Here is a 26,557-nt window from a genome sequence, read left to right as displayed (position 1 = left end):
CCCCTCCATGGGCTTTATAGAGCTGTTCTCAAAGCAGGTTTTAACACATGTGGATTACAGAGGATTTAGTCACAGGGTCTACCTCATCTCTCACAGGAGATTAGCCTACTTTAGTTAGCTTTTGACATTCCAAGTCTTAATTAAATTCTAGTACCTCCTGGACCAGGAATTTAGGGGAATCTGGCACCCACAAACTCCTAACACTATACTTGCATGGGCAGGGCAATTTTAAAGGCTGAAAACTAAACCTACAAAAATCTCCCCCAAAGTAAGACCAGGTTAGAAGGATCTCCTTGTTGCTGCCATTTGTCAGCTCCCAATAAAATGGGAGAAGCAATGTGCTGATGCTTCTTCACAACAACTACTGCTGAATTTCTGCTACTTCTGGTTTGTGAGACTTTCTCAGGGCCAATTAAGAAACACCCTGGGCAGATGAGAGGCTTCTCTTCATTTTACACCCACCCACCCTTAATATAGGAAAAGTTGTTATATGACTCCTTTTCCTACAGTTCCCTTTCTTCCAAAAAGCTCCCTTCCTGCCCCATTTCCCCCTGCCAGTGGGGAGGCTGCTGGAGTGGTGCCATTTCAATGGGAAACTTGGCCTGTGAGAGGCAGAACGGGAAGGTGGCCTCCTGCTGCTTTACCCATCCTCTGAAGCCTTGCTTCCTGGGGCAATGAGATCTTGTGAGGGGCCTGCAAGATCTCTCCAGAGGCCACAGCCCCTTCTCACGTCTCTTATTTATACCCTACCCATCTGACTTGGTTGCCCCAGCCACTCTGGGCAGCTTCCAACGTATATAAAAAACATAAAGCATTAAAAAAACTTCTATACAGGGCTGCCTTCTGGTGTCTTCTAAAGGTTGCCTAGTTGACTCCGCAGTCGCATAGCCATGACCTCCAACATTTCTCCGATAAAAATAGGGATGCCATAACGAAAAGCCGGACATTCTGGAATCAATTCAGAAACTGGGACCATTCCTGGGAAAGAGGGGCCCTTGAAGGGCCTGCACTTCTCTGGCGTCTGCCTCCGTCTGCCTCGTGAGCTGGCTGCCCTGGCTTAGGAGAGAGGCCTGTGTAAAAAACCAAAATCTGCCCTTATTCCCTTATGGGGAACACAAGAGCACTTATAGAGTGCTTTGTAGGTTCTCCATCAGTCGGAGAAAATAACAAGAGGCCAACCAGAGAATATTGAGAAGCAAAGCAGCTCGTAAGCCTGAACTATGTTCAACAGGGTGCCCCCTTCACATGCAGGAGAAGGAGGACCCACAACCCAGGTGTGCCGGCCTTTATATAGACATTTTAAATGCTCGCCCAGGAGTCCAAGACCACCCCCAGAAACATCATACATACATCACAGAAGGGGTGTAGCCCAAGACCATCCCCTAGACACATCATACCTACATGACAGAAGGGGCGGTCTACAACAGAAATCTGAGTGTGTTGTTGATCTCCTGTCGTTTACCTCCTGTCTGGCAGGTTACCTGTTCATTGGATTGACTGGATACCCTGGGGCGCCTAGCCAGTCTTTTGTAGTGACAAATAGTTCCAGAGCCAGGTCATACACAGATATACCCTTAAGACAGGTTTTGTGAATGAAAAGACAACGGGGAGGTTTTTCCATTTTCCTTTGACCTTGCAGAGAAAACATTTGGTCAGTTTGGGAGACAAAATGGTTCCAGGGCTGCCCTCCTGTGCTGCCTCAGACATGTGGCCCATACATTTATGTATGTGTTTGCCTGGCACATCCATAAACATTATATATATATGACCTTAATTTTTTTATTTCACCTGACTTCAGTGGGCGACCTCAGCCAGTTCTCTAGATCAATAAAAATCAGTAAAAATACATAGCTGACCCAGGTTCTGCCCCACCCCCAACAAAAATCCTGGTTACACCCCCGGTTCCAGCACCTTTTTCTGGAAAGGGAGGTTGCCTCACCGGGTTGTTGTGGCCGAGACAGACAGACAGACAGGCGGCCCTGCAGCCTCCTCCCCCCGGGGTGGAAACCAGTCCTTTGGCTTGAATGGCCGGGGTCTTTTCTGAGGGGGGGGGATCATGTTTTCATCTAGGGTTTTGTTTTTGGTTATTTTTGCAAAAAAAAAGAACGGTTTCTTTTATTTTTTAAAATGCTGGCCTTGAAGCGCGTGTGGACGCGCGTGTGTTTGTTCCTTCCTTAAGGTCTGGCTTTTCGGTTGCCCTGGGAAAAAGCGACCAGTCCCCGGGATTCCTGGCGCCCCCGAGGTCGGCGCTTGCTTGGCAGGCGAGTCTCGCGGCTCCTGGCTCTTTCTTGCCAAGCGCAGATTCCCCCTGTTTTTTCTGCCGGTGAGCTCACTTGCTTACTGCGCATGTCACAGAGCGCGGCGGGGGCGGGGCTTGGGCTCCGGTGCGCGTGCGCAGAAAGCAGCGAGAGGCGGGGCCCAGCGAGGGCGGATTCCCGCGAGGGCCGCCGGGAAGAGGGAGGCAGGCGGGCGGGCGGCCATGGCGCTGGCAGGTACCGTGCGGGGCGCGGGGAGGGGCGGGCGCGTCAATCCCGCTTGGCCACCTCCGTTTCCGCGCCCTTCGCTCTCGCCCCTTGGCAGCTGCCTGGGCCGGAGGAGGGAGACCCGCGAGGCCGCCTGCTAAGCCCCTTCCCAGGACGCGCGTCGGCCGCTGCTCGTGTGGACTTGCGCTCGCAGGCAGCGCTTTCCCACAACCCGCGGGACCGGCGCCAGCGTTAGGACCGGGCGCACAGCCACCCCGTCCCGCTTCTCCTCCCCGAACCCGGCCACGTTTGCGAACAGGAAAAAGGGGCCTTTTTAGTTGCAGCTGGGTTTTTAAAAAAAGGGTTTGTTCGGTTTTGTAGGGAATGCAAAACACAGGTGGGAGTCTAAAACAAAGAAAAATAAGAGTCTTGACAGCCAGAGCTGTTTGACAGTAGAAGAGACTCTGGGAAGGTGGTGGCCTCGCCTTTCTTGGAGGTTTCTGAGCAGAGGTTGGCGGATCTAGTCGCGATTCCCGCATTGCGGGGGGTTGACCAGAGGACCCTCAGGGTCCCTTCCAACTCTACAATTAGTGAGAATAATAAAATCTTACCGAAACAGCATTGAAATGGCATGGCTCTTTCAGGCCTCAGTGCTTTTCCATTATGGAAACAGTTGTGTCCGTTGTTAAGCAACTGGGAGTGTCCATTCACTGCACTAATATTATAACAACGTCAGAAGAGCCCTTTTGGCCCATCCAGTCCAGCATCCATTTCTCACACTGGCCAGCCAGATACCTATTGGAAGCCAGCAAGCACGACCCATCCACTTATGAACCCCAATAACTGGCATTCAGAGGCCGGAGCATCGGACGAGGACCTGGGAGATCTGGGTTCAAATCCCCACTCAATCATGTAGCTCACTGGGTGACCTGGGGCGGGTCACAGCCTCTTAACCTGCCTCACAGGGTCATTAACTGCAGTGTGTGTGTGTGTGTGTGTGTGAGCCATGTCCTTGGAGAAAAAGGTGGGGTGTAATGCAAGAAAAAATCGCTCTTCTGCTTACCTGCTTTCTTAAAGCCAGCCGGATGGGGATGTTTGTCACCAGGCACCCAGAGATCTCCACATGCTCGCAATTGGACCTGTGCCAGTTGGAAAATGCGCATAACTAATTTCTAACACTGGAGGCAGAGATAACCTGGATACAGTGATTCATGCTCTGGTAACTCCAGATTAGATTAGTGTAACATGGACTGCAGCTAGTATAGAATGCAGCAGGCGTATTGCCTGACTTGTCAAGCTGAGCACCAGTTCTGAAAAGGCTGCACTGTCTGCCTGTAAGCTACTGAATTCACCTCAGGGTTAGGACTAATTTAGAAGGACTCAAATGACTTAGCACGCAGTTACCTGAAGGAATGCCTTTCCTGCTGTCATTGTGCCCATATGTTAAGATTTGCTGTGGATGGCTTTCTTGTCCATTGCTGAGTGAGGCATGTACCTTGAAACTCACAAAAGGACTTTGATGGTTTTGAAATTCCCTGTCTCTGGAAATCTACCTGGTGTCAATGCAGGCACTGTTGTATTTTTGTTGTTGGCATTCTCCTGTCTCAGGAGATAATGGAATAGTGTTCCTTGGGGAAAAGTCAAACTATTGGGGAGTTACAGAACTTGCTGTTAGTCCACTGACTTTAGTAGGAAAGAGAAGAACCTATAATTTATTTTTATGGTTTTTCCAGAATTGTTAATTTGAGTTTAGATGGGATGGGTACTGCGCTGGAATCACAGTTGATTGGAGGCGAGGTTTACAATGAAATAAAACTCTGGAGAGGTGGTATTTGGGTGTTTCTTCTAATGAAAAAACTGTTGAAACTTAGAACTCCCCCCTGCCCCACAGATGATGCAACAGAGTTTTGGAGGCAGATTGAAGATAGCCGAGTGGACTTGATATTTGAGCAAGTGCAGAAGGTACTTTGGTCTCTGAAGCAGAAGATCAAGGACAGAACTGCAACAGATGAAGGTTTGGAATCCTTTGTTATGATAATCAAACCTTGAATGGCTTAATTCATATTGCGTACAGAATAAACGGTGCAAGTTAAGATTTACCATGCATTTATTTATATGGTTATCATTTTTAGAGATTGTATTTTTAATACAGATTTTTAAAAGTCGGTATTACTTTTATTTAAACAGAGTACTGCCAAGCTTTGGCATTTGTGAATCAAGTGGATATGACTAACCTCCTACCTCTGACAAATGGTATGAAAAGAGTTTCCATATTTTCTGTGTGTTGGTTTTTACTAAGCTAGAAAACATGAAATATTAGCTATCTCTTCAAAAACTATGGAAAACCCATTCTAATATGGCACTTCATGGGTTTGGGATTAGGATTATGTCCATGCCTATCTTTTGGCCTGCATGTTGGAGCTTCACATTGCTATGGGAGCCTAATTGTGTAGCCTGATTTGTTCAATTCTCTTTCGAGTATTAGGATTATGGATGTTTGGGCTCTGTTCCATTCAAGCGTAATGTCCAATGTGCAGAAGTCAGGCATGTGTATATGTTCCTGATCCCCCACTGAACATGGTTACAGACATCTTTTAATCTGTCTGCGGTATATAACTTGGAGAATAATTTTAGAGTTTCTCGTGAGAAGGTTAGGAATGCTGAGAGTTGTGACATCCATGTCGGCCAATCTACAGCTGTAAGGCATCGGTGTTGGCACTGCCTTTCCTCTGGGCTTTGCATCCCAAAGGTTTAAAGCAGGAATGGGGAACCTATCCAGTCTGAGGGCCATGTTCTCTTCTAGGCAGCCTTCCAAGGGCCACATGCTACTGGTGGGGGGGGGGGGGTCAGGTGAAAAGGTGGGCAGAGCAACTACCATACTTTTCCGTGTATAAGACTACGGTTTTTTTTACTAAAAAAAAATGTTAAAGGGGGGTAGTCTTATACACGGGGGCAATCTGCCCCCATTTCCTTAATTTTGAGTCCCCCCAAATAGGGGGTGTCATACACTGAAAAATATGGTAATTTATATTTGACATTTTTGCAGTAGACTAGTTTACACATCCAGACAGCAAGAGGCATTATCAGAGCTCAAGGACACATTCCAGTCAGGCCAAAGTGCAGCATGTGAAGCTGGGCCAGGGAAGGGGCTGCCTGGGGAGAGTTTTGAGGGCCGCATTTGGCCCCTGGGCCTGAGGTTTCCCACCCCTGCTTTGAAGGTCACATGAATTCTGTTTAGGTGGGACATAATTGTTCCCCTTTTACTGGGTCAGACTCAGACTCCATCCAACTGAAGGCAGTTTGTGGTTTTCCAGAGTTTCTGGTGAAGGAGTTTCCAAGCCATCCTGCTTAATCTCCTCGTGCAATAACTAAACACTGCATTTATTCATTGTTCCTCACTTGGGCATAGTGTACAACAGGGTGGATAAAAACCAATGATTATTTTAATTAAAAAAAAGATTTTTTAAAAATTTAAATCGGATTTTTTAAAATTTAAATCAGATTTTTAAAATAAAAATGCTTTTGGAGGAAAAATATTTCTAAAGATAGTTTTCTATTTAAGTTACATTGTAGTCCAAAGGAAATAAGGATTTGTTTTAAGTTTTTCATGTGTGCTAAAACTCAGTCTAAGTTGTTGTTTTTTAAAAAAATGTTTAACCACATCAGTTAACAAACATGGATACATATGCTATAATGTTACTGTTTTAGTTAAATAAATTGTTTAAATTGTTATTAAGGAAATGATTATTTTTCTCCTTCCAATAAAGTACAGCAGAAAAGTTGTTCAAATATAAACAGTTAACTTATTAAAACTCACAATAAATTCATAACTAACTGTCTATGTATTTCTAATAGTATAACCAAATCAGTAATTTTTGATATAACTGTAAAAAATACTCTGAAAATTTATTATTCCAAAAATGAAACCTTCATCTGGTTGTAAATATTAAGATTATACCAGCAAGAATGAGTCTTTCTGTAAAAAAACGATTTAAATCAAGTCTTACTGACTAGTGATTAAAATCATGATTTAAATGGATTTGATTTAAATCAAATCCACCCTGGTGTACAATCACCAACACATCAGTCACCAACCTTGCCTCTAGTTTGGCCTTAACCTTGAGCTCTTGAAGTGTTGGAAGAAATCTATAACATTTGGGTGGTATTCAACTAAGATTTACTCAGAGCACAACCACTGGAATTAATTAACTTGGTCCTGTTCATTGATTTTAATGATTCTATTCTGAGCAAAATGTGGTTGAATGCCACTCACAGTGTTTGACATATTCCATCTTTCCAAAGGACAAAGCCACCCCACCCCACCCCTATTCTGTGCAAATACGTTGCAGTCCTGGGAGTGGCAAATTAATCCATTATGTTGATTTCTGTTTTGATTTCTGTTTTGACAATAGTCACAGAGTTATTTTGCCTTAAAATCACCAGCTTTCTTGGGAGTCTGGGATGAGGTAGGATAAAATATACCCCATATGTCCTCAGATCCCCAAAGTTTCACAGTGATTTGAAGCATGAGGGTGGAATTGGCATAATACAACTGAAGACACTCAGGCTGATGACAGCAGAAGATTCTTGTCATGTGCGAAATAATTCAATATTAAAACAATGCACTTAAAATGCTGTCTTAGGACCTTTGTTAATATATGCATAATTACAAATCATTATTGGTTTAAATAAAAGTCTGTACTGCATTTAATTGTGACTGTTCTTAATTGCAATCTAAAATATATATTGCTAGAGTTTATATTTTACTTTTCAAAGTAAGTAATGCTGTTACTGAAGAAGATATGCAGAAATTTGAGCCTGGTTTACATCCTTCTGCCTCAAGTGAAATTATAGAGAATCCTGGAGATGATTTTTCTTTGTGAGTAAACCATATTTTTGTTGCTTTTATTTCTTAGGAGTTTGTACTGTTACTCTAAAAATTAGGAACAACAAAACCATCTAGAACCCTACAGATAGGGATGCTTGAGGATTTTGTTCATTCCACGTTTTGAGGTGGACAAAACCGTTGAAGCCACCTGAACCACTGTGCAGTCAGTAGGATAACAACACTTCATAGAGTACAGACCAAAGTGCATGGAATATGGCCCAAAATTTCCATTTTAGGTCACATGCTTGTTTTTAAAATGCCATTGATTGTGGTAATGGGGAGGAAGGAATGGATCACTGATAGGGAAATGTAGTGAAGTAGTGATTCACCCATCCCTAGTCCAAGAGTGACTGGTTATGTAAGACCTGCATATAGACTTCCGTCGTCTCTACCGCAGTGCCTGTCCCTTTCTGCTCTGCCCATTCATTTCCCCAGGTGGCCTTCCCCTTCTGGGCTCCTTCCTCTGCTTTCTCCCTAATTCTGCCCCGTTTTCTAAACCAGTCTTCCTGTCTAACCTCCCTTCAGGATCTGAGCAGCTCTGCTCAGGAGGAAAGGACCCAATCCTCATTCTGTAGGCTGAAGGTGACACAGAGGCCTCTAGGGATCCCTTTCGCCTCTCCTCTCCTCCCCACACCCCTGACCAGAAAGTGAATTTGGCTCAGGTGGACAAAGTCAGAATCCAGTGCTTGGGGCATGCCCTTCTTCCTCCACCCTGGAGCTCCTTTAGACAGAGGTTTCTGGATACCAAATGAAAAACATTCATAACTGATGTCAGCAATTTGCCACACATGTTCTCCTCTGACCATTATTATTAAGATAGATGCAGAATGCAAAGGTGATCAAAATGCTCACTTTTGTGGCTTGAAACGAGTGAATTAAATCAACAATTGTATCTGAACAAACCTTAACTAACTTACTGATTGCCTGACATATTTTTCTTCCAATACTTGCATGTGTGCTTGTAAACAGAAGAATGAAGATAAAGGAGGCGATACATTCAAGGAGTAAAGGCGAACCTGCAGAAGTGTATTCAAAATTCCCCTATGAGGATCATGTCTGCTCTAAAGAATGTCTTGCCAAAAGGCCATGGAATTCATACAAGGATGAAAACCCTCTTCATCTGCCAATGCTGTGTCGCTTCCAAAGATGGCATGCCAAACCAGATTATGTGTCAAAGTCACACAATGTTATATACAAAGCTCCCTGTGGAAGGGGTCTGAGAAATTTTCAAGATGTTCAGAATTATTTGTTTCAGACAGAGTGCACTTACTTATATTTAGATCACTTTTCTTTCAATACCTATGTACAGGTGTTTAGAAACAATCCTAGTTGCCAGCCCTTTGTGTTTGATTTTGATATCAGCAACGGGGCAGAGACAATACCAGTTTCTTTCTGTAATGACATAGACCACGACCGACTACCTTACTTTAAATATCGGAAGGTCTCTTGGCCCCATGGATACTTCTTGAACAATTTCTCCAGCATGTTTATTGACTCATGCAGTTGCACAGATGGCTGCACAGACAGGTATGTATTCTAAACTTACTGTTCAGCACTGCAAATACCCTTGGACATATTTACATGTATATTGAGGCAGAGTGGTGTGCAGCATTTAATCTACAGATTTGCAAAGAGTTAGCAGCTTTAAATTGCATTGCCAAAGGTGAGGACTTACCTGATTTCTACAAATAATCAGAGTTCAAGCATGGACACTGTATTCTATTCTTACGCTTTTCATAAAAAGGGCCTAGACCAGTGCAGTCCTGGGTTTAATTTAAAGAGTGGGTGTCGGGGGCTGGACTGAGGAGGAATGGTGGGAGCCCCCCCCCCCCTTCTCCTGAACCTTCCCAAGAGCAGGAGGACAGTATAGATTTAGAACAGTGGTTTGCAGAAGGCTGCAGAGGAGAAAATCTGGGGAATATTGGGAGAGGAACAGCAGGAAGAAGCACTGGGGGAGAGACAGCTGACAGACTCAGTGTCCTTGGAAAGCATTCCTGATCCCCGCTCTCCCAAGACCAGGCGGGCATTGAGAGTAGTAGAACAGAAACCTCAGAGGCAGAAAGCTCAGATCAGCCGGTGCAGCGATGACATAGAATAGAAGAGACGGGGGGGGGGATTGGACTTTACTTGGAGCAATGCCATTATTTAATAGAGACTGCATTCCTTCGTGTCTCTCTCTCTGAATACTGAATAAATTATGTGGTAAGAACTCCTCTCGTTTATCTGCTTTTTGGTTGCCACTGGGGGAGGAATTGGATACCTTAAAGCCTGACAGTGGGGTACACTAATGTTCTTTTCAAAACTGTTTACTAATAAGTCTTATTAAACATGCAGAGAACATAAAAAGCTTTAAATAAGCAGCTCTGTTAAATGGAAAGGATTGTAATACAGTGGTGCCTCGCAAGACGAAAAGAATCCGTTCCGCGATTCTCTTCGTCTAGCGGTTTTTTCGTCTTGCGAAGCAAGCCCATTGACGGCTTAGCGGATTAGCGCTATTAGCGGCTTTTAGCGGCTTAGCCTCTTATCAGATCAGCTGATAAGCAGCTTAGCGGCTTAGAAAAAGGGGGGGAGGAAAAAACCCCGCAGGAACTCGCAAGACATTTTTGTCTTGCGAAGCAAGCCCATAGGGAAATTCGTTTTGCGAAGCGCCTCCAAAACGGAAAACCCTTTCGTCTAGCGGGTTTTCCGTCTTGCGAGGCGTTCGTCTTGCGGGGCACCACTATATTTAACTTGCTGGCTAAGCTGTCTTTCTTGAGACAGCTATTGGCTTGCTGTGCTACCTATCAGCTCCTTTGAAAATTTAATGATTAAACACATGTCCAGAGAGTAAATGGGCTATATTGCTTTATTTCATATCCTTATTTGCACTAGATCTCTGTGTGCTTTCTAGGAAAAAATGTGCATGTCTGCTTCTAACTGAAAGAAACTGCCATGAAGCTTCTGTGTCTTCAGGAAAAGAAGCATCTAATGGATATAATTATAAAAGACTCGATGGACCTGTGCCCAGCGGGTATGCAACCCCAACTTTATTTTTACCTGAAGGCCAGACATGGTGGTTCCATTGTGTCCTTAATTCAAGCTGTCTTGTTTTGGTCATGTAGAGAATGGGAACCCCATTGCTTTGCTGTTCTATTTTAAGTGGCAGCTTTCAGCTTAACAGAAGAAAAGTGTAGCATTGAACTTGCCCCAGAAAAAAAACCCACTAAAAAAAAGGTATCCTGGATCCTAGTAGACAAGATTGGGCAACAAATATGATGGAAATTGTGGTTCTCATGTACTAGCAGTTCCTTTATTTATATTATAAATTTATCGCAAGATACATTGGCCTGGCACCATCAGTATCAATGTTTAGATGCCAAGCAAGTACTTACTGCATTTGACTCTTAATTGGGGTCAGATAGTATGATACTCTAACCTATATTGATGTTCAGTTTTTAGTAAGCTGAGATAAAAGTTTTTATGCTATTGCAAGATGATTACTTTAAGTTAATAATATTGCTTTATCTTTTTGACGTACTTGAAATGTGTTATGTATGCTTTAATAATAACTAGTGTATACATATAATAATAATAATGATGATGATGATGATGATGGAGTGATAGCACAGTCAGTGGAGCATGAGAATCTTAATCTCATCTCCACATTGGGTGAAAGATTCTACTTTGCAGGGGTTTGGACTGGATGACCCTTGTAGTCCCTTCTAACTCTACAATTCAGAGAATGTTAAGTGGCCGAGGTTTTGAGATCTCCAGGGGAGTCCCTATTGGCACATTTGCTTACCTGTAAGGTTCATAAGACAGTGTTGCATGAGATGGCCTTTTCTTTAATGGCCCTCAGGTTGTGGAGTGCTCTCCTGTCTAAGGTGTGTCTGGCCACATGATTATGGACATTTTGACATCTGGTCAATACAAGCGTTTCTGCACAAGCTGTTTTTATGAAGTTTACAGTTTGTTTGTGTTGAGCTGTATGGGATGACATGCTAAAAGGTGAGCTAAATAAATAGAAACATACTCTAACAACCAAAAATATGGGCGTTATGCCCTGATAAAAATGGTTCCTCCCACCTGACCCAACACTCTGAAGCAGATTTCGAGGGTGCCCAGCAGGCTGCAGGGTTAAGGAGGGAAAAATTCCTTCGTGCAGGTGGACATTTGCTGTGCAAGTTGGAACTGCAGTGTTTGATACAAGCCCCTAACTATAAATACTGAATGTGTGGGCTATACATTTTCAGAATGCATCATCACACTGTACTGTTGGTACTTCCATGTTAGGATCCTTTTATTGTATATTGCTATTCCTCTTGCTTTCTCATTTCCTTGTGCTAATTAAGTCTAATTCAGCCTCATAGTATTCATACATTTGCTGTTTCCTATAGCAATGTGGATCTCTTGCAGTGAGGCTTGCATTTTCTTCTGTAGGTATTCCAAATATTGTAGGTGCTAGCAGTTATGCTAGCGGTGCATATTGCTGCTTCAGTTTCCTCATCAAAACATGTAACAGCTCCTGAGAAAGTGCTGGAGCTCCAAGAGGATCCTCTTGTCCTGAATGTTGTTCACTCAGCTGCTCTCCCCACCCTCTGAAATATTGAACCTGTAATGCTGCTGTTTTCTTTTTGTGGCAGAATTTATGAATGCAGTGTGTTATGCAGCTGTGACAAGATTATGTGCCAGAACAGATTAGTGCAGCATGGTCTTCAGGTTCGGCTGCAGGTCTTCAAAACTGAAAAGAAGGGCTGGGGAGTCCGTTGCCTTGATGACATTGACAAAGGAACTTTCGTTTGTACATACTCAGGTAATTTAATGTAGTCCAGGAAGGGATGGAAATTCATATTTTTTATATTTTTTTATTGCTTTTTCACAAATAGATCATAGAATCATAGAGTTGGAAGAGACCACAAGGGCCATCGAGTCCAACCCCCTGCCAAGCAGGAAACACTATCAGAGCACTCCTGACATATGGTTGTCAAGCCTCTGCTTAAAGACCTCCAAAGAAGGAGACTCCACCACACTCCTTGGCAGATATACATATGCAAATATCTTCTTCCATTTCCTTTAGTTATATAAACTATATTCTTACTTACATTCATTGCATTTTCCTTTTCAACATACTAAAACAGTCACCAAAATACAAATCCCACCCAAAAGTCAACTTGGGGAGGGGGGGAACCATCCTTCAAATAGTTCCAAAGTAAAACCTGAACATCTTGGTAGAAAATTCACGGTTAACATTAGACACTTGTGAGGCAGTAACTGGAATATTGAGTGTTCAAACAGGAATGGATGGTAAAAATAGGTTCCAAGTGTTATGAGCTTATACATATGTACAGTAAACATGGCAGAACCCATCCCTCTCTCCTCTTGGGGGAGCCATCCAAACTGGTGGGCATCCCTACCTCTTGTGGGAACTATATAGTTTTAACTATGTGCTGGCTGTCTTCCAAATACCAGGTCCAAAGAGAGGACTGGAGATGCACAAAGTCTTCTCAGTCTGCATAATGGCCCAGCACCCCTGGCATTCACAGGAAGAGAGAAGACAGATGGGTGTCTTGCCCACACTTGAATAGATCATGCCCCAGCTCCTGCTTAGTTTTTTTAAAAAAGAAGTCCAAATCCAAAATACCCATTGTAAGAAGCATGTAAGCCTGGTGTTGCCTGCAGCCAGCATGGATCCCTCCATATATGGAGAAATCAATTTGATTCATTTAAATAACCCCAATCATCATTACCATAGAATGTAAACCACACTGAAATTATTTAAAGCTGCTTATAGAGAGCTTGTTTGGGGCTTATTGCTATTCTGGAACCTGAGCATTTTATACTTGCATAACAGGAATGGGATGAGAATTATGGAGAGAAGGGGGAGAAGTGTTTCTTCTTCCTGAAGCATTGCTAGATAATGCAGGGAGGGATGTCTTGGCCCCTCCAGCCCTAATCTTCCCCCAGGGTGCTTAGGATAAGCTGTTAGGGACTTTGGCAGGCCACTCCCTCCCCACCCCCATTTCCTCTCCATTCCCCCCACCCTCACTTATCAACTGACACTGTAGTGTTTTGTACATTGTGGAAGCTCATGATTCAAAGTTCAATGTGCCTAACAAGTTCCCAGGCTATGCAGAAAACACCGTATTGTTTTTGGATGGCCCAGTTTCACTTCCAAACCCATGAGAACTCAAGTACTCAAGGGCAGCCATGCTGACCTCTAGAATACTCTACTCCACCGGCAGCCTGGTTTCCTCCGCCCATTTTTCACATTCTGTGACTACTGAGCATCCTCAGTCTTCATTGAAGTTTCGCCTTAAACACTGTGTTGTGCTGACCTTGAGGTTCCCCTGAACATACTGATATTTTTCTCTTGTTTCTCAGTGGCCCCATTTGGACTCAGTTATGTTGGAACTAATCACCTTAGTTCACTTTTAGAGTCAGTAATGTTAGGATTAAAACTTACATTTGGATAATTTTGAATGCATTCATTGCTTCTGCAAACACCCATCTGTTTCACTGCAAATACTAGAATATAGAATATATCCTTTTTTTTCTTTAGGCAAACTGATGAGCAAAGATGAATCCAGGCAACCTAAAGATAAAGGTCGTGAGGTTAACGAGGAAGATACAGAGAATGGTGACAGAAGCCACACTTTATTTAAAAAAAGGATAAAACTGGATATGTTCTGTTCTGATTCAGAGACTGAAGTTATCCAAACCACTAGGAAGCAAAAATCTTTGCCCGTAAAAGGTGAAGATCAGCTAAGTGTGTAAGTACAAGTAACAGTTTTGGGAGTCACTGTGAGTGCTATCCAAGATGTCCATGGCCAGTAAACTCCATCAAAGAAAAGCAGCACAGGCCATTCTTTATGTTTGGAGCAAGTGAATATCTCAGGCATTCTTTCCCCCAGGCTTCCCTCCCTTTTTTCTGATCATCCTTCTCCCTCACTTGGGAAAGAAGGACTGGCCTTATCAGTTGCTGACATTGACCCTGGCCTTGTCCAGCTAGTGCAGTGGTCAGCAATTTATATTTTGTGTTTTTCCTTCCCAATACCACTGGCACAAAAAATGTTAATAACGATCGTAGTGGCAGCATGGTAATGTCTTTTGTTGGACCAGTTCTGGAAACCTTTCAAGCTAGAAATAACATTTCACATATCTAATGAAATAGTAGAGAACAGCTTGTCAACTTTAGTTCAGCATTTCTTCCAGTATGATTGCATCTTCAGAACTAAAAGCCACGAAGGATTTTGAACACTTGGTCCTAATTCCCTGACTCCCTCATTTATCTGAGGTTCAAGAAGTTAAATTTATGTACACTTAAAAAAAACAAAAACCCTTAATATTGACAAGTGGGTTAACCTTTAGCCTGCTTTAAAACTCTGTGATAGGAAATTGTCTTCAGAGTATAAATGTTCTAATATGCTACTAAATGCTAATGTTTCTGCCTTGCAAAACTTCCATATAATGTTTGGTAAGCAATTTGCTTTGTCCTTTTGAAATTGTAAAATTTATAGGAAGAATATTTTATAATTCATTGTGCAAGTTGCATAAAGTCCTTTATCTATTTCTCTTTAGAATTCAGAGTTGTCAAAGCTACAGCTGTAACAGTACTCAGACTTACGAAGCTGTCACAAGACCGAAAACTCGAACATCTGTTCTTCAGAAACATCAGCGGCAACTAGTAAAAATTCTACCTTTTTTTTTTTTGTCTTCAAGGAGTTCCACCTGCTTTCTCTGTCTATTCTTTTTTCAGCTATCAAAATGATTTGTGGTACAACAAAATCTGTTACTAGCTTGCTACTTCCTTCTCTTTTCCACCGTGTAAAATGTGTATTTCTACACCTCAGTGAGATTGTACCCTTGTTTTGTGAGAAGTGAGGGGATGACCTGCCTACTCCTATTATAGGGTGCAAGTAGCCAAGTCTGTGTCGTCCTACAGCTGCTGCTTCTACTCCTCAAGTCACCATAGGCGAAGTGATAAAGAGTGTGGATAAAAGCTTTCTTGTTCAGTCTACCCATTGAAAAGGGGAGTGCAGTGGGCAGAAAATACTATTCTAAAATTTCTATGGACCATGGGAAAGTTGCTACAGTAGACAGTGAATTGTATCCAGCTATGTCAAAGACCCTTTGAAATTTACAGTCTAACTCTGAGGATGTCTTAGCAAATCTTAGTTGATTACATCACGGTGGCAAAAGAATATTCACAGAATGTTTACGTCTTGCAAGGGGGAGTGGGGAAAGTGATTTCTGTCACATACTTTCCGCACATTGGAGCGTAAATAAAATACCTTTTATTTCCAGACCCTATTTTCAGGTAATCCTGCACTACAATGTGCAAGGCATTGGGCTCTGGAAAGTGGCCATTTTATTCCTCACCATGTCAAGGTAACCTGTTAAAAAAAGAAGTGTAGGCTTTGAGCAAAGAGCAAACGATTGATTATGAACTTTTCTTCTGAGGGAATTGCTGATGCCAGTTCAGATGATGATGGAAGTTCTGTGTGCCAGAAATCAAGAAGTAAACTAACTGCTGCAGCCAAGAAAGGAGATGAAAGTAAGTTACTCTAGGTGGGGTCTGACCAAGGCAGAATGCAGTGGCACTTTGACTTCCCTTGATCTGGACCCTGTACTTCTGTTGATGCAGCCTGGAATAGCATTAGCTTTTATTGCTACTGCATCATACTATTGACTCATGTTAAGCATGTGGTCTACTTGTAATGGGGGTTGGGGTTGCTTGTGCGTAACCCGCAAACTGCTGCAAGCTGAGTTGTTTGGTTAAAACTTTCCCCCCGGCTGGACAGCCTGTACTCTGTGGCTGTCTCAATCACTGGCAGAATCCGTCAGTGGGCGTTTCCTGAACTTTTTCCAACATAAAAGTTCTTTGACACCAAGTCTCCGCCTAGCCTCCCTGCGCAGAAGCTTTCTGCGCAGAGTGGGCGTCCCAAGCGGAGGTTCTGTGCTCTCCCCGCTGGTCTTGCTGGAACAGTCTCGGAGCCCTCCCTCCGAAGCTCCCTCAGCCTCCCCTTTCTTCCTAGCGTCACGCCTATCTCCTTCCCCAGCGGAAGCTCCCCCTCTCTCCTTGCTGGTTCCCTCTCCAGCGTCATTGGGGAGCCTTACCTCCACCCTTGGCTCTGATGGCAGTTCCCTGACATCCACCTCCCCCCCCCCCCCGGGCCCTCCTCACCCCCGGCCGGTTCCCTGAGCGGTGATGCGGGGAATCCCTGGAATGAGCTATCCCTTTCCTCAGACGATTCAAACATCGTTCACCTGCCGCTGTCTCTTTCCCCTGCCCAATCTCCCCAATCTGAGCCTTCTTTCTCTGATACCTCCCCTCCCTCCTCCTCGGAGGTTGGATACCCCATAAACTCTTCTTCATCATCCGTGGTGCCAAATTGCTCCTCCCAGAATCTCTCTAATGGTTTCGGCTTCCTTGGGAACCTGCGGTGAAACTCCTCCAGCAGATACTCATCCCTGATCCCTCCTTCAGGAACCCACGTGTTTTCCGACTCAGGCTCCCCCTCCCAAGCTACCAAATATTCCACCTGCCTCCCCCTTCACCTTGAATCGAGAATTTCCGCTGCTTGACCGCTGAGTTCCCTCTCCTCCACCTGTGGGTGAGTGGGGATTTCTCTCTCTCGCCCCGGAAACTCCCTCCCTTCCCGGTATGGTGAGAGTAAAGACTTGTGAAACACCGGATGCAGTTTCATGTTGGTCGGCAAGTTGAGCCTAAAGGCCACAGGATTCACCTGCTGTGTTACCTCGAAAGGTCCCAGGCGCCTTGGCCGTAGTTTTTTACAACCTCCCTTGAACGGTAGTCCTTTGGTTGACAACCACACCCAGTCCCCAACCCTTATGGTCTCCCCTTTTCTGCGGTGCTTGTCTGCCTGCCTCTTGTACGCTTCCTTGGCCCTCTCCAGGTTCATCTTAAGTTGTTGGTGTAAGGCCTCCATTTCTCCCACAAATTCCTCTGCCGCAGGCACACTCCACCTCTCCTCCCCCTCCCCTGGGAAGGCCCTGGGGTGACACCCGTAATTGGCCATGAACGGACTCATCCCCGTGGACACATGTTCAGCGTTATTGTAAGCAAATTCGGCCAGCGCTAGTTTTTCCACCCAGTCGTTCTCCCTCTCCCCGACGTAGCAGCGTAGGTACTGCTGGAGAATGCTATTGGCCCTTTCTGCTTGTCCATTGGTTTCCGGGTGTCGGGCCGTCGAGAAACTCACCCCTACTTGGAGCAAGCTCATGAGCTTCCTCCAGAATCTGGAAGTGAATTGCCTTCCTCTGTTGGACAAAACCCTCAAGGGGGCGCCATGCATCCCAAAGACGTGATCTACAAACAGCCTAGCTGTTTCCTCTGCCGTGACTGCATGCGAGCAAGCAATGAAATGGCACATCTTGGTTAACAAGTCAGCTACCACCATGACGGCTGTTTTTCCCCTGGACTTAGGCAAATCGGTCATAAAATCTATGGATACCACCTCCCATGGTCTTCCTGGAATGGGCAAGGGTTCTAGTAACACCGCGGGCGCTGCTTTCTCCCCGTTAGCCCGCTGGCAGCGGTCGCAAGCCCGTACGTACTCCCGCACGTCTTCCCTCACTCTTGGCCACCAGAACTGCCTGGTGACAAACAACATGGTTTTGTGTTGACCAAAATGCCCCGCCGTGGGGTTGTCATATAGTTGTTTGAGTACTCTCCTCCTCAAATCCCCCTCTGGTATGTAAAATGCTCCCCTGTAATACAATGCCCCTTCTCTTTCCTCAAAACCCCCCTGATCTTCTCCTGCGTCCCGGAGCTCCCTGATCTTTGTTTGGGCGTACTCGTCGTCCCTCGTCAACCCTGCTAGTTCTCGTTTCCCGACCAATACTCCCCCACACACCCACCAGTCCTCGGGTATGACATGTCGTACTTCCGGCGCTCCCTCTCCTTCCAAGTACTCTGGTTTCCGGGAGAGGGCGTCTGCTCGTCTGTACGTACCGAATCTCAAAAGAGAACTTGGAGAACTCCTGAGCCCACCGCATCTGTCTCTGGTTGAGAACCCGTGCAGTCCTCCAGTATTCCAGGTTCTTATGGTCCGTGCACACCTGGATCTTGTGCTGTGACCCTATCAACAAATGTCTCCAGCGTCGGAACGCTTCGTAAATTGCAAGCAGTTCCCAGTCATACACCGTGTAGTTCTGTTCTGACTTGCTCAGCTTCCTCGAGAAAAAGGCGCACGGTCTCCAGTCTGACTGGTTTCCCGGCTGGAGCAGTATGGCCCCCACCACTCTGTCTGACGCGTCTGTCTCCAGCCTCATTGGCTTCTGCAGATCCACGTGCAAGAGCTGCTCTTCCGAAGCGAACACTCTTTTTAGTCTTTCAAAGGATTGCTGTGCCTCTTCCGTCCACACGAACTTCTTCTTGCTACTGAGACAACCGGTGATGGGTGCAGTTAAGTGCGCGAAGTTCTTGATGAACTTCCTATAGAAATTCGCAAACCCCAGGAACCTCTGCACGTCCTTCCGGTTCTTGGGGGTCTTCCATTCTAGCACCACCTGCACCTTGCTTGGGTCCATGGCTAAGCCCTTGTCCGACAACCTGTAACCCAGGAACTCGACCTCTCGGGCATGGAATTGGCACTTCTCCAGTTTCACCCACAACTGGTACTCCTGCAGCCTCTTTAGCACTTCTCTGATGTCTTTAACATGCTGTTCCTCGTTCTCCGAGTAGATTAGCACATCATCTAGAAAGGCCACGCAATTCTTGTACAGTAGGGACCCCAACACGTGGTGCATGAATGATTGAAAACAGGCGGAGCCCGATTGTAATCCGAAGGGCATAACTAGGTACTCAAAAGCTCCCAGGGGGGTGAACATGGTGGTCTTCCATTCATCCCCTTCCCTTATCCTAATCAAATTGTACGCCCCTCGAAGGTCCAACTTGGTAAAAATCTTTCCCTTCCTTACCCTGGTCAAAATGTCATCAATTCTGGGCATTGGGAAGGTCACCGGCTCCGATACCAAGTTTAACCCCCTATAATCCACAATTAATCTGGGCTCTTTGGAGTCTCTTTTGTCTACAAAGAACACTGGACTGCCCCCCACCGCCCTCGATTCACTTATGAAACCCCTCTTCAGGTTCTTGTCAATAAACTTCCGCAACTCCTACATTTCTCTGTCCGACATGGCATACAGCTTACCCACTGGCAGCTGAGCCCCTTGGAGTAGGTTGATTTGACAGTCAAAGGACCTATGGGGGGGTAGTCTATCCGCCTCCTTTTCACTGAAGACTTCTTCCAAATCAGCGTATTGCGGCGGCACCCTCGTCTTTTCCTCTGCCCCCATCCCTGCCACCCTGGCTACGGCCATCCTCGGGGTCTCCCCCCCGTGGCAGTGTTCCAAGCAGTGAGCTGACCCAAAGGCTACTGTCCGCTGGTGCCATGCCACTACTGGGTCATGCAGTGCCAGCCAGCTCATCCCCAGTATGATTGGCGGCCCGGCTAGTGTGGCTACATGAAAGGCAATTGTCTCAGTGTGTCTGGAGACCCTCATCTTCATGGGAGGAGTCTGGTGGGTCACTTCTCCCCCCAGGAGTTCTCTCCCATCAATGGTCGTTACTTGCAAGGGGTGCTCTAAAGGCACCAGGTGGAGCTGGTGCCCTAGTGCAAAGTCCTTGCTAAAGAAGTTGCAAGAGCTGCCTGAATCCAGCAGTGCCTTCACCTTAATTGGGTGTCCGTTGGGGAGCTCTAGCACCACCTCTATGGCTATGGCTGCCCGGGGGGGGGGGTCTGGCCTGGGCACTCTTACTGGTTGCTCGCCTGGCTGCTGTGCCCGCTGATCGGCAGCCAAGCGCTGGCTTTTCCCTGCTCTTTATTCCCCTCCTCCTCACTGCCAGCTGCCCCCACCATTGCTTGCCATGCCTTTCTCTGAGGGCAGACCCTGGCAAAATGTCCAGGCATTTGGCAGAGAAAACACTTCCTGGTTGTTTTCCCCTCCTTTTTGCGCACCTCACCGGAGTTTGAAACCCCGCGTGCGTGCGCGCCTCCGATCTCCATTGGCTCCGCTGGCTGGGAAGGTTGCTCCGGCATTTCAGGAATGCGGTCGCCATGCCAACGCTCGGCTCTCCCTTCCCACTTCTCCAGCGCGCGCGCCTCTTGGCGTACTCCAACAGCAAGCGCCATTTTAGTCAGCTGATCCATCGATTGTGGGCGGGACGAGCGGGAAAGTTCGTCCTTTACCGAAGGGGCTAAGCCTTCCTCAAATAGCATCTGCACTGGTTGCGAACCCAGTTCCCACCCAAGTTTGTGGATAAGCATCACAAACTGCAACCAGTACTCTCTAACTGATTGGCTCCCTTGTTTGCACGCCATCAGTTCCCTGCGCGTCATGCTCTGCTCCACTTCACTGGAAAACGTGGTCCATCGCGCTAAAAAATTTCCTCAGGTCCTTTAAGGCAGCATTGTCCGAGGCCATTAAGGGTCTGACCCATTCCCTGGCACCGTCTTGAAGATGCCCTGTTACATAGGCCCCATCGTCCATGAAGTCATCATACTGCAGGTCCAGCGCATACTGTACCTCCGTCTTAAATGCATTATAATCCCTGGGATTGCCCCCAAACTTATGCACCAGTCCCGGTACCTTCCTTGCGATGGGGTTGGGTTTCCCCTGGGCATCCTGAGACCGCCTTTCATCTAGCCGCGCCGCTAGTAGAGCCAGCTGCTGTTCCAAATCTCTGTTTCTCTCCTCCAGAGTTGGTCCTCCCCTGACTCCCTCTCCGGCGCCTGCTCCTCCGGTCTGACTCATGATGCTGCCTCTCCTGCTCTGTGCACAAGCAACGTCAAGGACTGACGGATTGCTGTAATGGGGGTTGGGGTTGCTTGTGCGTAACCCGCAAACTGCTGCAAGCTGAGTTGTTTGGTTAAAACTTTCCTCCCGGCTGGACAGCCTGTACTCCGTGGCTGTCTCAATCACTGGCAGAATCCGTCAGTGGGCGTTTCCCGAACTTTTTCCAACATAAAAGTTCTTTGACACCAAGTCTCCGCCTAGCCTCCCTGCGCAGAAGCTTTCTGCGCAGAGTGGGCGTCCCAAGCGGAGGTTCTGTGCTCTCCCCGCTGGTCTTGCTGGAACAGTCTCGGAGCCCTCCCTCCGAAGCTCCCTCAGCCTCCCCTTTCTTCCTAGCATCACGCCTATCTCCTTCCCCAGCGGAAGCTCCCCCTCTCTCCTTGCTGGTTCCCTCTCCAGCGTCATTGGGGAGCCTTACCTCCACCCTTGGCTCTGATGGCAGTTCCCTGACACTACTATAAAACCTCTAGATTTTTTCGCATATTTCCTATATTTGTGCAGCTGGTTATTCCTGCGTAAGTGTAGAACTTTATATTTGTCCCTATGCCTTCTACATTTGTCCCTATTGAAATTCATTTTGTTCATTTTGGCCTAGTTCTCTAATCTGTTGAGGTAATTTTGAATCCTAATTCTATCTTCTGAGGTATTTGCTACCGCTCCTAATTTTGTGTCATCTGCAAATTTGATGAGTATCCCCTCAATTCTTTCATCAAAGTTATCTAAAAAGATGTTGAACACCACCAGGCCTAGGACAGAACCCTGAGGTACCCCAATTGTCAGTTTTTTCCCAGGATGGTGAGGAATCATTGGGTTAGGCCAGTCAACATCCAAACAGCAACTTGTCATTGTACACTGGAGACTTTTAATAACAGCATGAATGTTTGATATTGAAACTGTTGGACAAGTTTAACTTGATGTTCGCTAATTATACGCTATCCTGAAATGTGTGTTGACAGAATCAAGTCTACAAGAAGAGCTTGGTGAAATGGTGAGCATCGTACAGTCCGAAGGTAGTGTAGACTGCGTTAAAGAGAATCCTCTTTTCAACACCACTTTGAACAGTAAGCCAGCTGTGCAAGATGACAGAGAGATTAAAAAAAAAAGCAAGGACCTATTCTGGACTCAAAATATACACAAGAAAAGTTTCAAGAGAGGGAGAAGAGAATCTGCTCATAAAAAGCAAGCAACGGAAGATAGCAAAGCATTCCTAAAGAATAAGGAGAGCCCATGTTTGCTGGATGCAACCAAGGAAGGCAATGTGGGCAGATTTCTTAATGTAAGTAACTGTAAGTAACAGTGGTATGTGTGTCTGGTTTCAAAGCCGGCTATTGTGTTGCAGAAATCTATTCTGAATATGAACCACCTCCCTCCCTTGTAAACAGTGCACATCTGGTCCCCAGGCCCCATTTTTGCTTTTGGCATTACTGGCTGCACCATGCCAGTATCTTTTATGGCCTTGGCTTACTGTTTCCCTACAAGGGAGGGAAATTTGTGGCCCTCCAGATGTTGTTGGACTGCAGCTCTCATCAGCCCCCGCCAGCAAGACCAGTGGTCAGTGATGATGGGAACTATAGTCTAGCAAAATGTGGAAGGACAAAAGTTCCCCACCCTTCCCTACATTAACAGCTGAGATCCTCGGTCAGCACCATTGTCAGCTTTCCAGTTTGCCTGTGCATCAACAGGCACATGTCCAATCTCATGCCTGGCATTCTGCCTGCAGTTCACGGAGGTCCTCCTTCATACTGTGTGTGGCTGGATGTTTCACCCTCAAGGCTTAGCTTGCAAGATAGTATGAAATGCTTGTTTCGCTCAGACATAGGAGGCTTGCTGCATTCAAGTCAACTGGGATTCTTTGCTGTGCATGTCTGCAGCTGCTATTCCAACCCTGTCCTGTGCTGGCAGCCCCCTCCATGGAGGCAGAGGTTTGGTCCCTGAGCAATGTTCTTCCCTTTTACTGCCTAGCATCCCAGAGAGAGTGATCCTTTTGCTTTAGCAGTTTGGCATTGAGAAGGGTGCCAGTGTGTCTCCCCTATTTTCAAGCACACACACTGCTGTTCTAGCAGGATTGCCCTTGGCTGTCAGATCAAGATTCTTCTGGAACACGGGCAATAAAGCAATGCATAGTCATCTCAATATTATTGTCACAAAAAAGTAGATCCCTACTCTGCCTCCTGTACTGTTGATGTTAAGTATCTGTTTTGGGATCAAAGGGAAGATCTTGCTGTAAAACAAGAGCACTTTAGAGATTTTTTTTCTAAACTAACATTTGCACAAGAAAGTATATTAATAGCAGAACCTGTCATTTTAATTTTCATTGGTTTGTTCTGTTTACAGCACAGCTGCTCCCCTAATCTCTTTGTACAGAGTGTATTTGTAGAGACCCACAACAGAAATTTCCAGTGGGTGGCATTCTTCACAAACAGGTTTGATGTATTTTATTGCTTTCATCTTCATCCCGCTGAAAGAGCAAAAAAATGTTTCCAACTTGGGGGGGGGGGGAAGAGTACAAAACCTAGAACCTGTGCTTTGACGTTGATCTTTACAGCCTACGTTTCAGCACACACTTTGCTGCCATCCAACCAATACTTTATTTTGCTAGAAAAATACTGTGGCAGGAGTTCTTTTTATAAAGACAAAATGTGTGTCTGTGTGAGATTGTCAGTTGCTGCTTAAGCTATAATGGCACATCTCTGCATGCACCACTATGACAGAAGTGGGTGCTTAACTTACACGACTTCAAGGGGCAAGGAACAGCTCAGTACACTAAACTGATTAATGATTTGTTTCCTTTATCCTGGTTAAGGAAACAAGCCATAATTAAGCCGTAATTGGATTTGCACAAGCCTTGTGTACCTGTAGAAATGGAAAAAGAAACCAAGAAACTGCAATTAATTATAGTTTTCCACTGCATGCAAATCAGGAACTATGGTTTAGCTCACAAAGAAGCCAGAATTCAGATATGAACAAACGATCGTAATGGGAAGCTATGGTTAATTGCAACTTCTTAAAAAAATTCCTTCCAGTAGCACCTTAAAGACCAACTAAGTTAGTTCTTGGTATGAGCTTTCGTGTGCATGCACACTTCTTCAGATACTTCTTCAGATGCACACGAAAGCTCATACCAAGAACTAACTTAGTTGGTCTTTAAGGTGCTACTGGAAGGAATTTTTTTATTTTGTTTTGACTATGGCAGACCAACACGGCTACCTATCTGTAACTGCAACTTCTTGGTTTGTTTCCCTGCTTAAAGGGGCTGCAAGTACATAACTAAAAAATTTTCCTCCTCAATTACCTGCTGTCTCTTCAGTTGCATGTTGGGAATGTTGGCTTGCTGATAACTATAATTGTTTTGCGTAGCCAGTGTTAAAATTATAATCTCCAGTTGCCCAACCCTGCAAAATGAATTGTAGTTTTCACTTGACAGATCTGCAAACTGAGGCTAAAAGATAATGTCCGTACAATTCATGATTTGGCTTTCAGCTCAGGACACAAGAATTTACTGACTTTGTTTTTTAGTTGAAAGACACTTCACTAGACAGTTTCGTGACCATCTTCTTTAGTTTATTATTCACTGTCTTCTGTTTTGTGTTGCTGAAAGTTCCCAATTTGAAATTAGGTAGGGTTTGCTCAGCCCCCAAATCTGGAAGATCCCACATGATAAGTTTGCCATCTCTTGGTCATGCTGAGCCAAGACTCAGTTGGAAGGTACTTCAAAAGAAAAAGCCCCAATTCCTTTAGGTGTCACTATTCCTTGTTTGGTAATCCAGACCTTTCTTTCCCCCTGCTGTTGCTGTGAGGTGAGCGGCGGGGGGGGGGTGAGAACTCGTCTCCATCACCTCACTCGACTTACGGCAGGCTCACAGCAACAGAGGAAGAGGGCACATAGATTTAATCGTCTCCCATTTTGGTCAGGCTGTTTTATGCATAGAAAAGATTGTCCCAGTGGGCTGGTTTTAGGAAAGGAGAGGAGGCATCATGCCACCACGTCCCCATTTGTATGGGACCCTCATGGCAAAATACCTCTGCATGATATCAACTTCTTACCTCCCCAAATGGCATGCATTTTGCTCACGAGGTAAAAGTGACTGATCTTATGTAGAGTGCCTTTCCCTCATCACAAAATAATCCCATTGCAATAGGTGAGTGTGAAGTTGTGCTTGTGGGTAGTTTTACACCCTGTTTTAGCTGTTGAGCATAAAAAATCCAGCTGCCTTTGGTTGCTGTTCTACTCACTGTGTGATATGTTTTCATCCTAGGCATGTAAAGGCTGGAACAGAACTCACATGGGATTATGGCTATGAAGCTGGAAGCATGCCTGAAACAGAGACTACTTGTCAGTGTGGTGCTCATAAGTGCAGGAAAAAAATATTATAGAGTTTTTTAGTCTTGTTAGTTGAGGTATTTTCAACGTTTTCCAGACCCAATACCCACTTTGAACCCAAACATATTTTGGGACATACACTGGTACCTCGGGTTACATACGCTTCAGGTTACAGACTCTGCTAACCCAGAAATATTACCTCGGGTTAAGAACTTTGCTTCAGGATGAGAACAGAAATCATGCTCTGGCGGCGCGGTGACAGCAGGAGGCCCCATTAGCTAAAGTGGTGCTTCAGGTTAAGAACAGTTTCAGGTTAAGAACGGACCTCCAGAACGAATTAAGTACTTAACCCGAGGTACCACTGTAATTTCTTTTACCATATATTTGCACAGTGGTAGTGCTTCTGTTGCAATCCACCTTGGATCAGGCTGTGACTCACTAGAGGGTCCCGACCCACTAGTTGAAGGCTAATGCATTAGCATAACAATTAGCATTTAAGGTACAGAAGGTATTGTGTTACTGTAGGCCAGTTCACATGAACATGTTTATCAGGTGATAATTGCAGTTGTCTCTTGATAGCTGTTTGACAGTTGAACAAGCTTCACTTTTTAAGCAGAGGTTGGGTGGCTGTCACGGATGCTTTAGTTGAGATTCCTCCATTGCAGGGGGCTGGGCCCTTCCAACTGCACTTATATGATTCTGTGGAGCTTTAGCATGCTAGCACAAAGAGAGGCATAATAAGCATGCTGCTTGACAACCACTGACACAACGGTTCATGGGAACTGGCCCGAAACCTCTCTCAGAAAAGGAAATCTGCCTTAATAAAAACAGATTTTGAAGGAGTTGGTCTAATGGGACTTTCATAGAATGAGATAGTTGTATATAAATACCTTTCTCTTCACTGTCAAACTTAGCTTCAAGTACCTGGTTATTTGTGAGATATTTCATAACAAGGTTGGGACTCTTTTCGGCTCAATGGATCAGATCAGCTTTGGCCTCACAGGTAGGCAGGATCTAGATACCTATGCACTTAAGATGTACCTGCTTCTATGATCAAGCCACTATTCTGTTAAAAACTCATTTTTGCTA

The 26,557-nt window shown here is 45.3% G+C and overlaps 1 protein-coding gene across 5 annotated transcripts; it reads left to right on the top strand.

Annotated features, from left to right (window-relative positions):
- The first annotated feature begins 2,405 nt into the window (after positions 1-2,405).
- Positions 2,406-26,557, top strand: SETDB2 (SET domain bifurcated histone lysine methyltransferase 2). Of its 5 annotated transcripts, none has more exons than XM_079971033.1 (13): positions 2,406-2,492; positions 4,354-4,476; positions 4,650-4,715; positions 7,239-7,341; positions 8,323-8,877; positions 10,241-10,360; positions 11,973-12,142; positions 13,889-14,099; positions 14,908-15,013; positions 15,790-15,883; positions 22,104-22,423; positions 23,482-23,570; positions 25,404-26,557. In XM_079971033.1, exons 1-13 carry the CDS (start codon positions 2,480-2,482, stop codon positions 25,519-25,521), a joined length of 2,088 nt encoding a protein of 695 aa, XP_079827159.1. In that variant the 5' UTR covers positions 2,406-2,479; the 3' UTR covers positions 25,522-26,557. The 5 variants fall into 5 exon arrangements, with proteins under 5 accessions (XP_079827159.1, XP_079827161.1, XP_079827160.1 ...); XM_079971037.1 differs by having other exon boundaries at positions 2,465-2,492; positions 8,320-8,877; XM_079971035.1 differs by lacking the exon at positions 4,650-4,715.

Source organism: Podarcis cretensis (genome assembly GCF_951804945.1).
Source record: "Podarcis cretensis genome assembly, chromosome: 3".
NCBI classification, from domain to species: Eukaryota; Metazoa; Chordata; class Lepidosauria; order Squamata; family Lacertidae; genus Podarcis; species Podarcis cretensis.
Note: the sequence above shows the minus strand (reverse complement) of the source record. Positions and strands in the feature narration are given on the sequence as shown.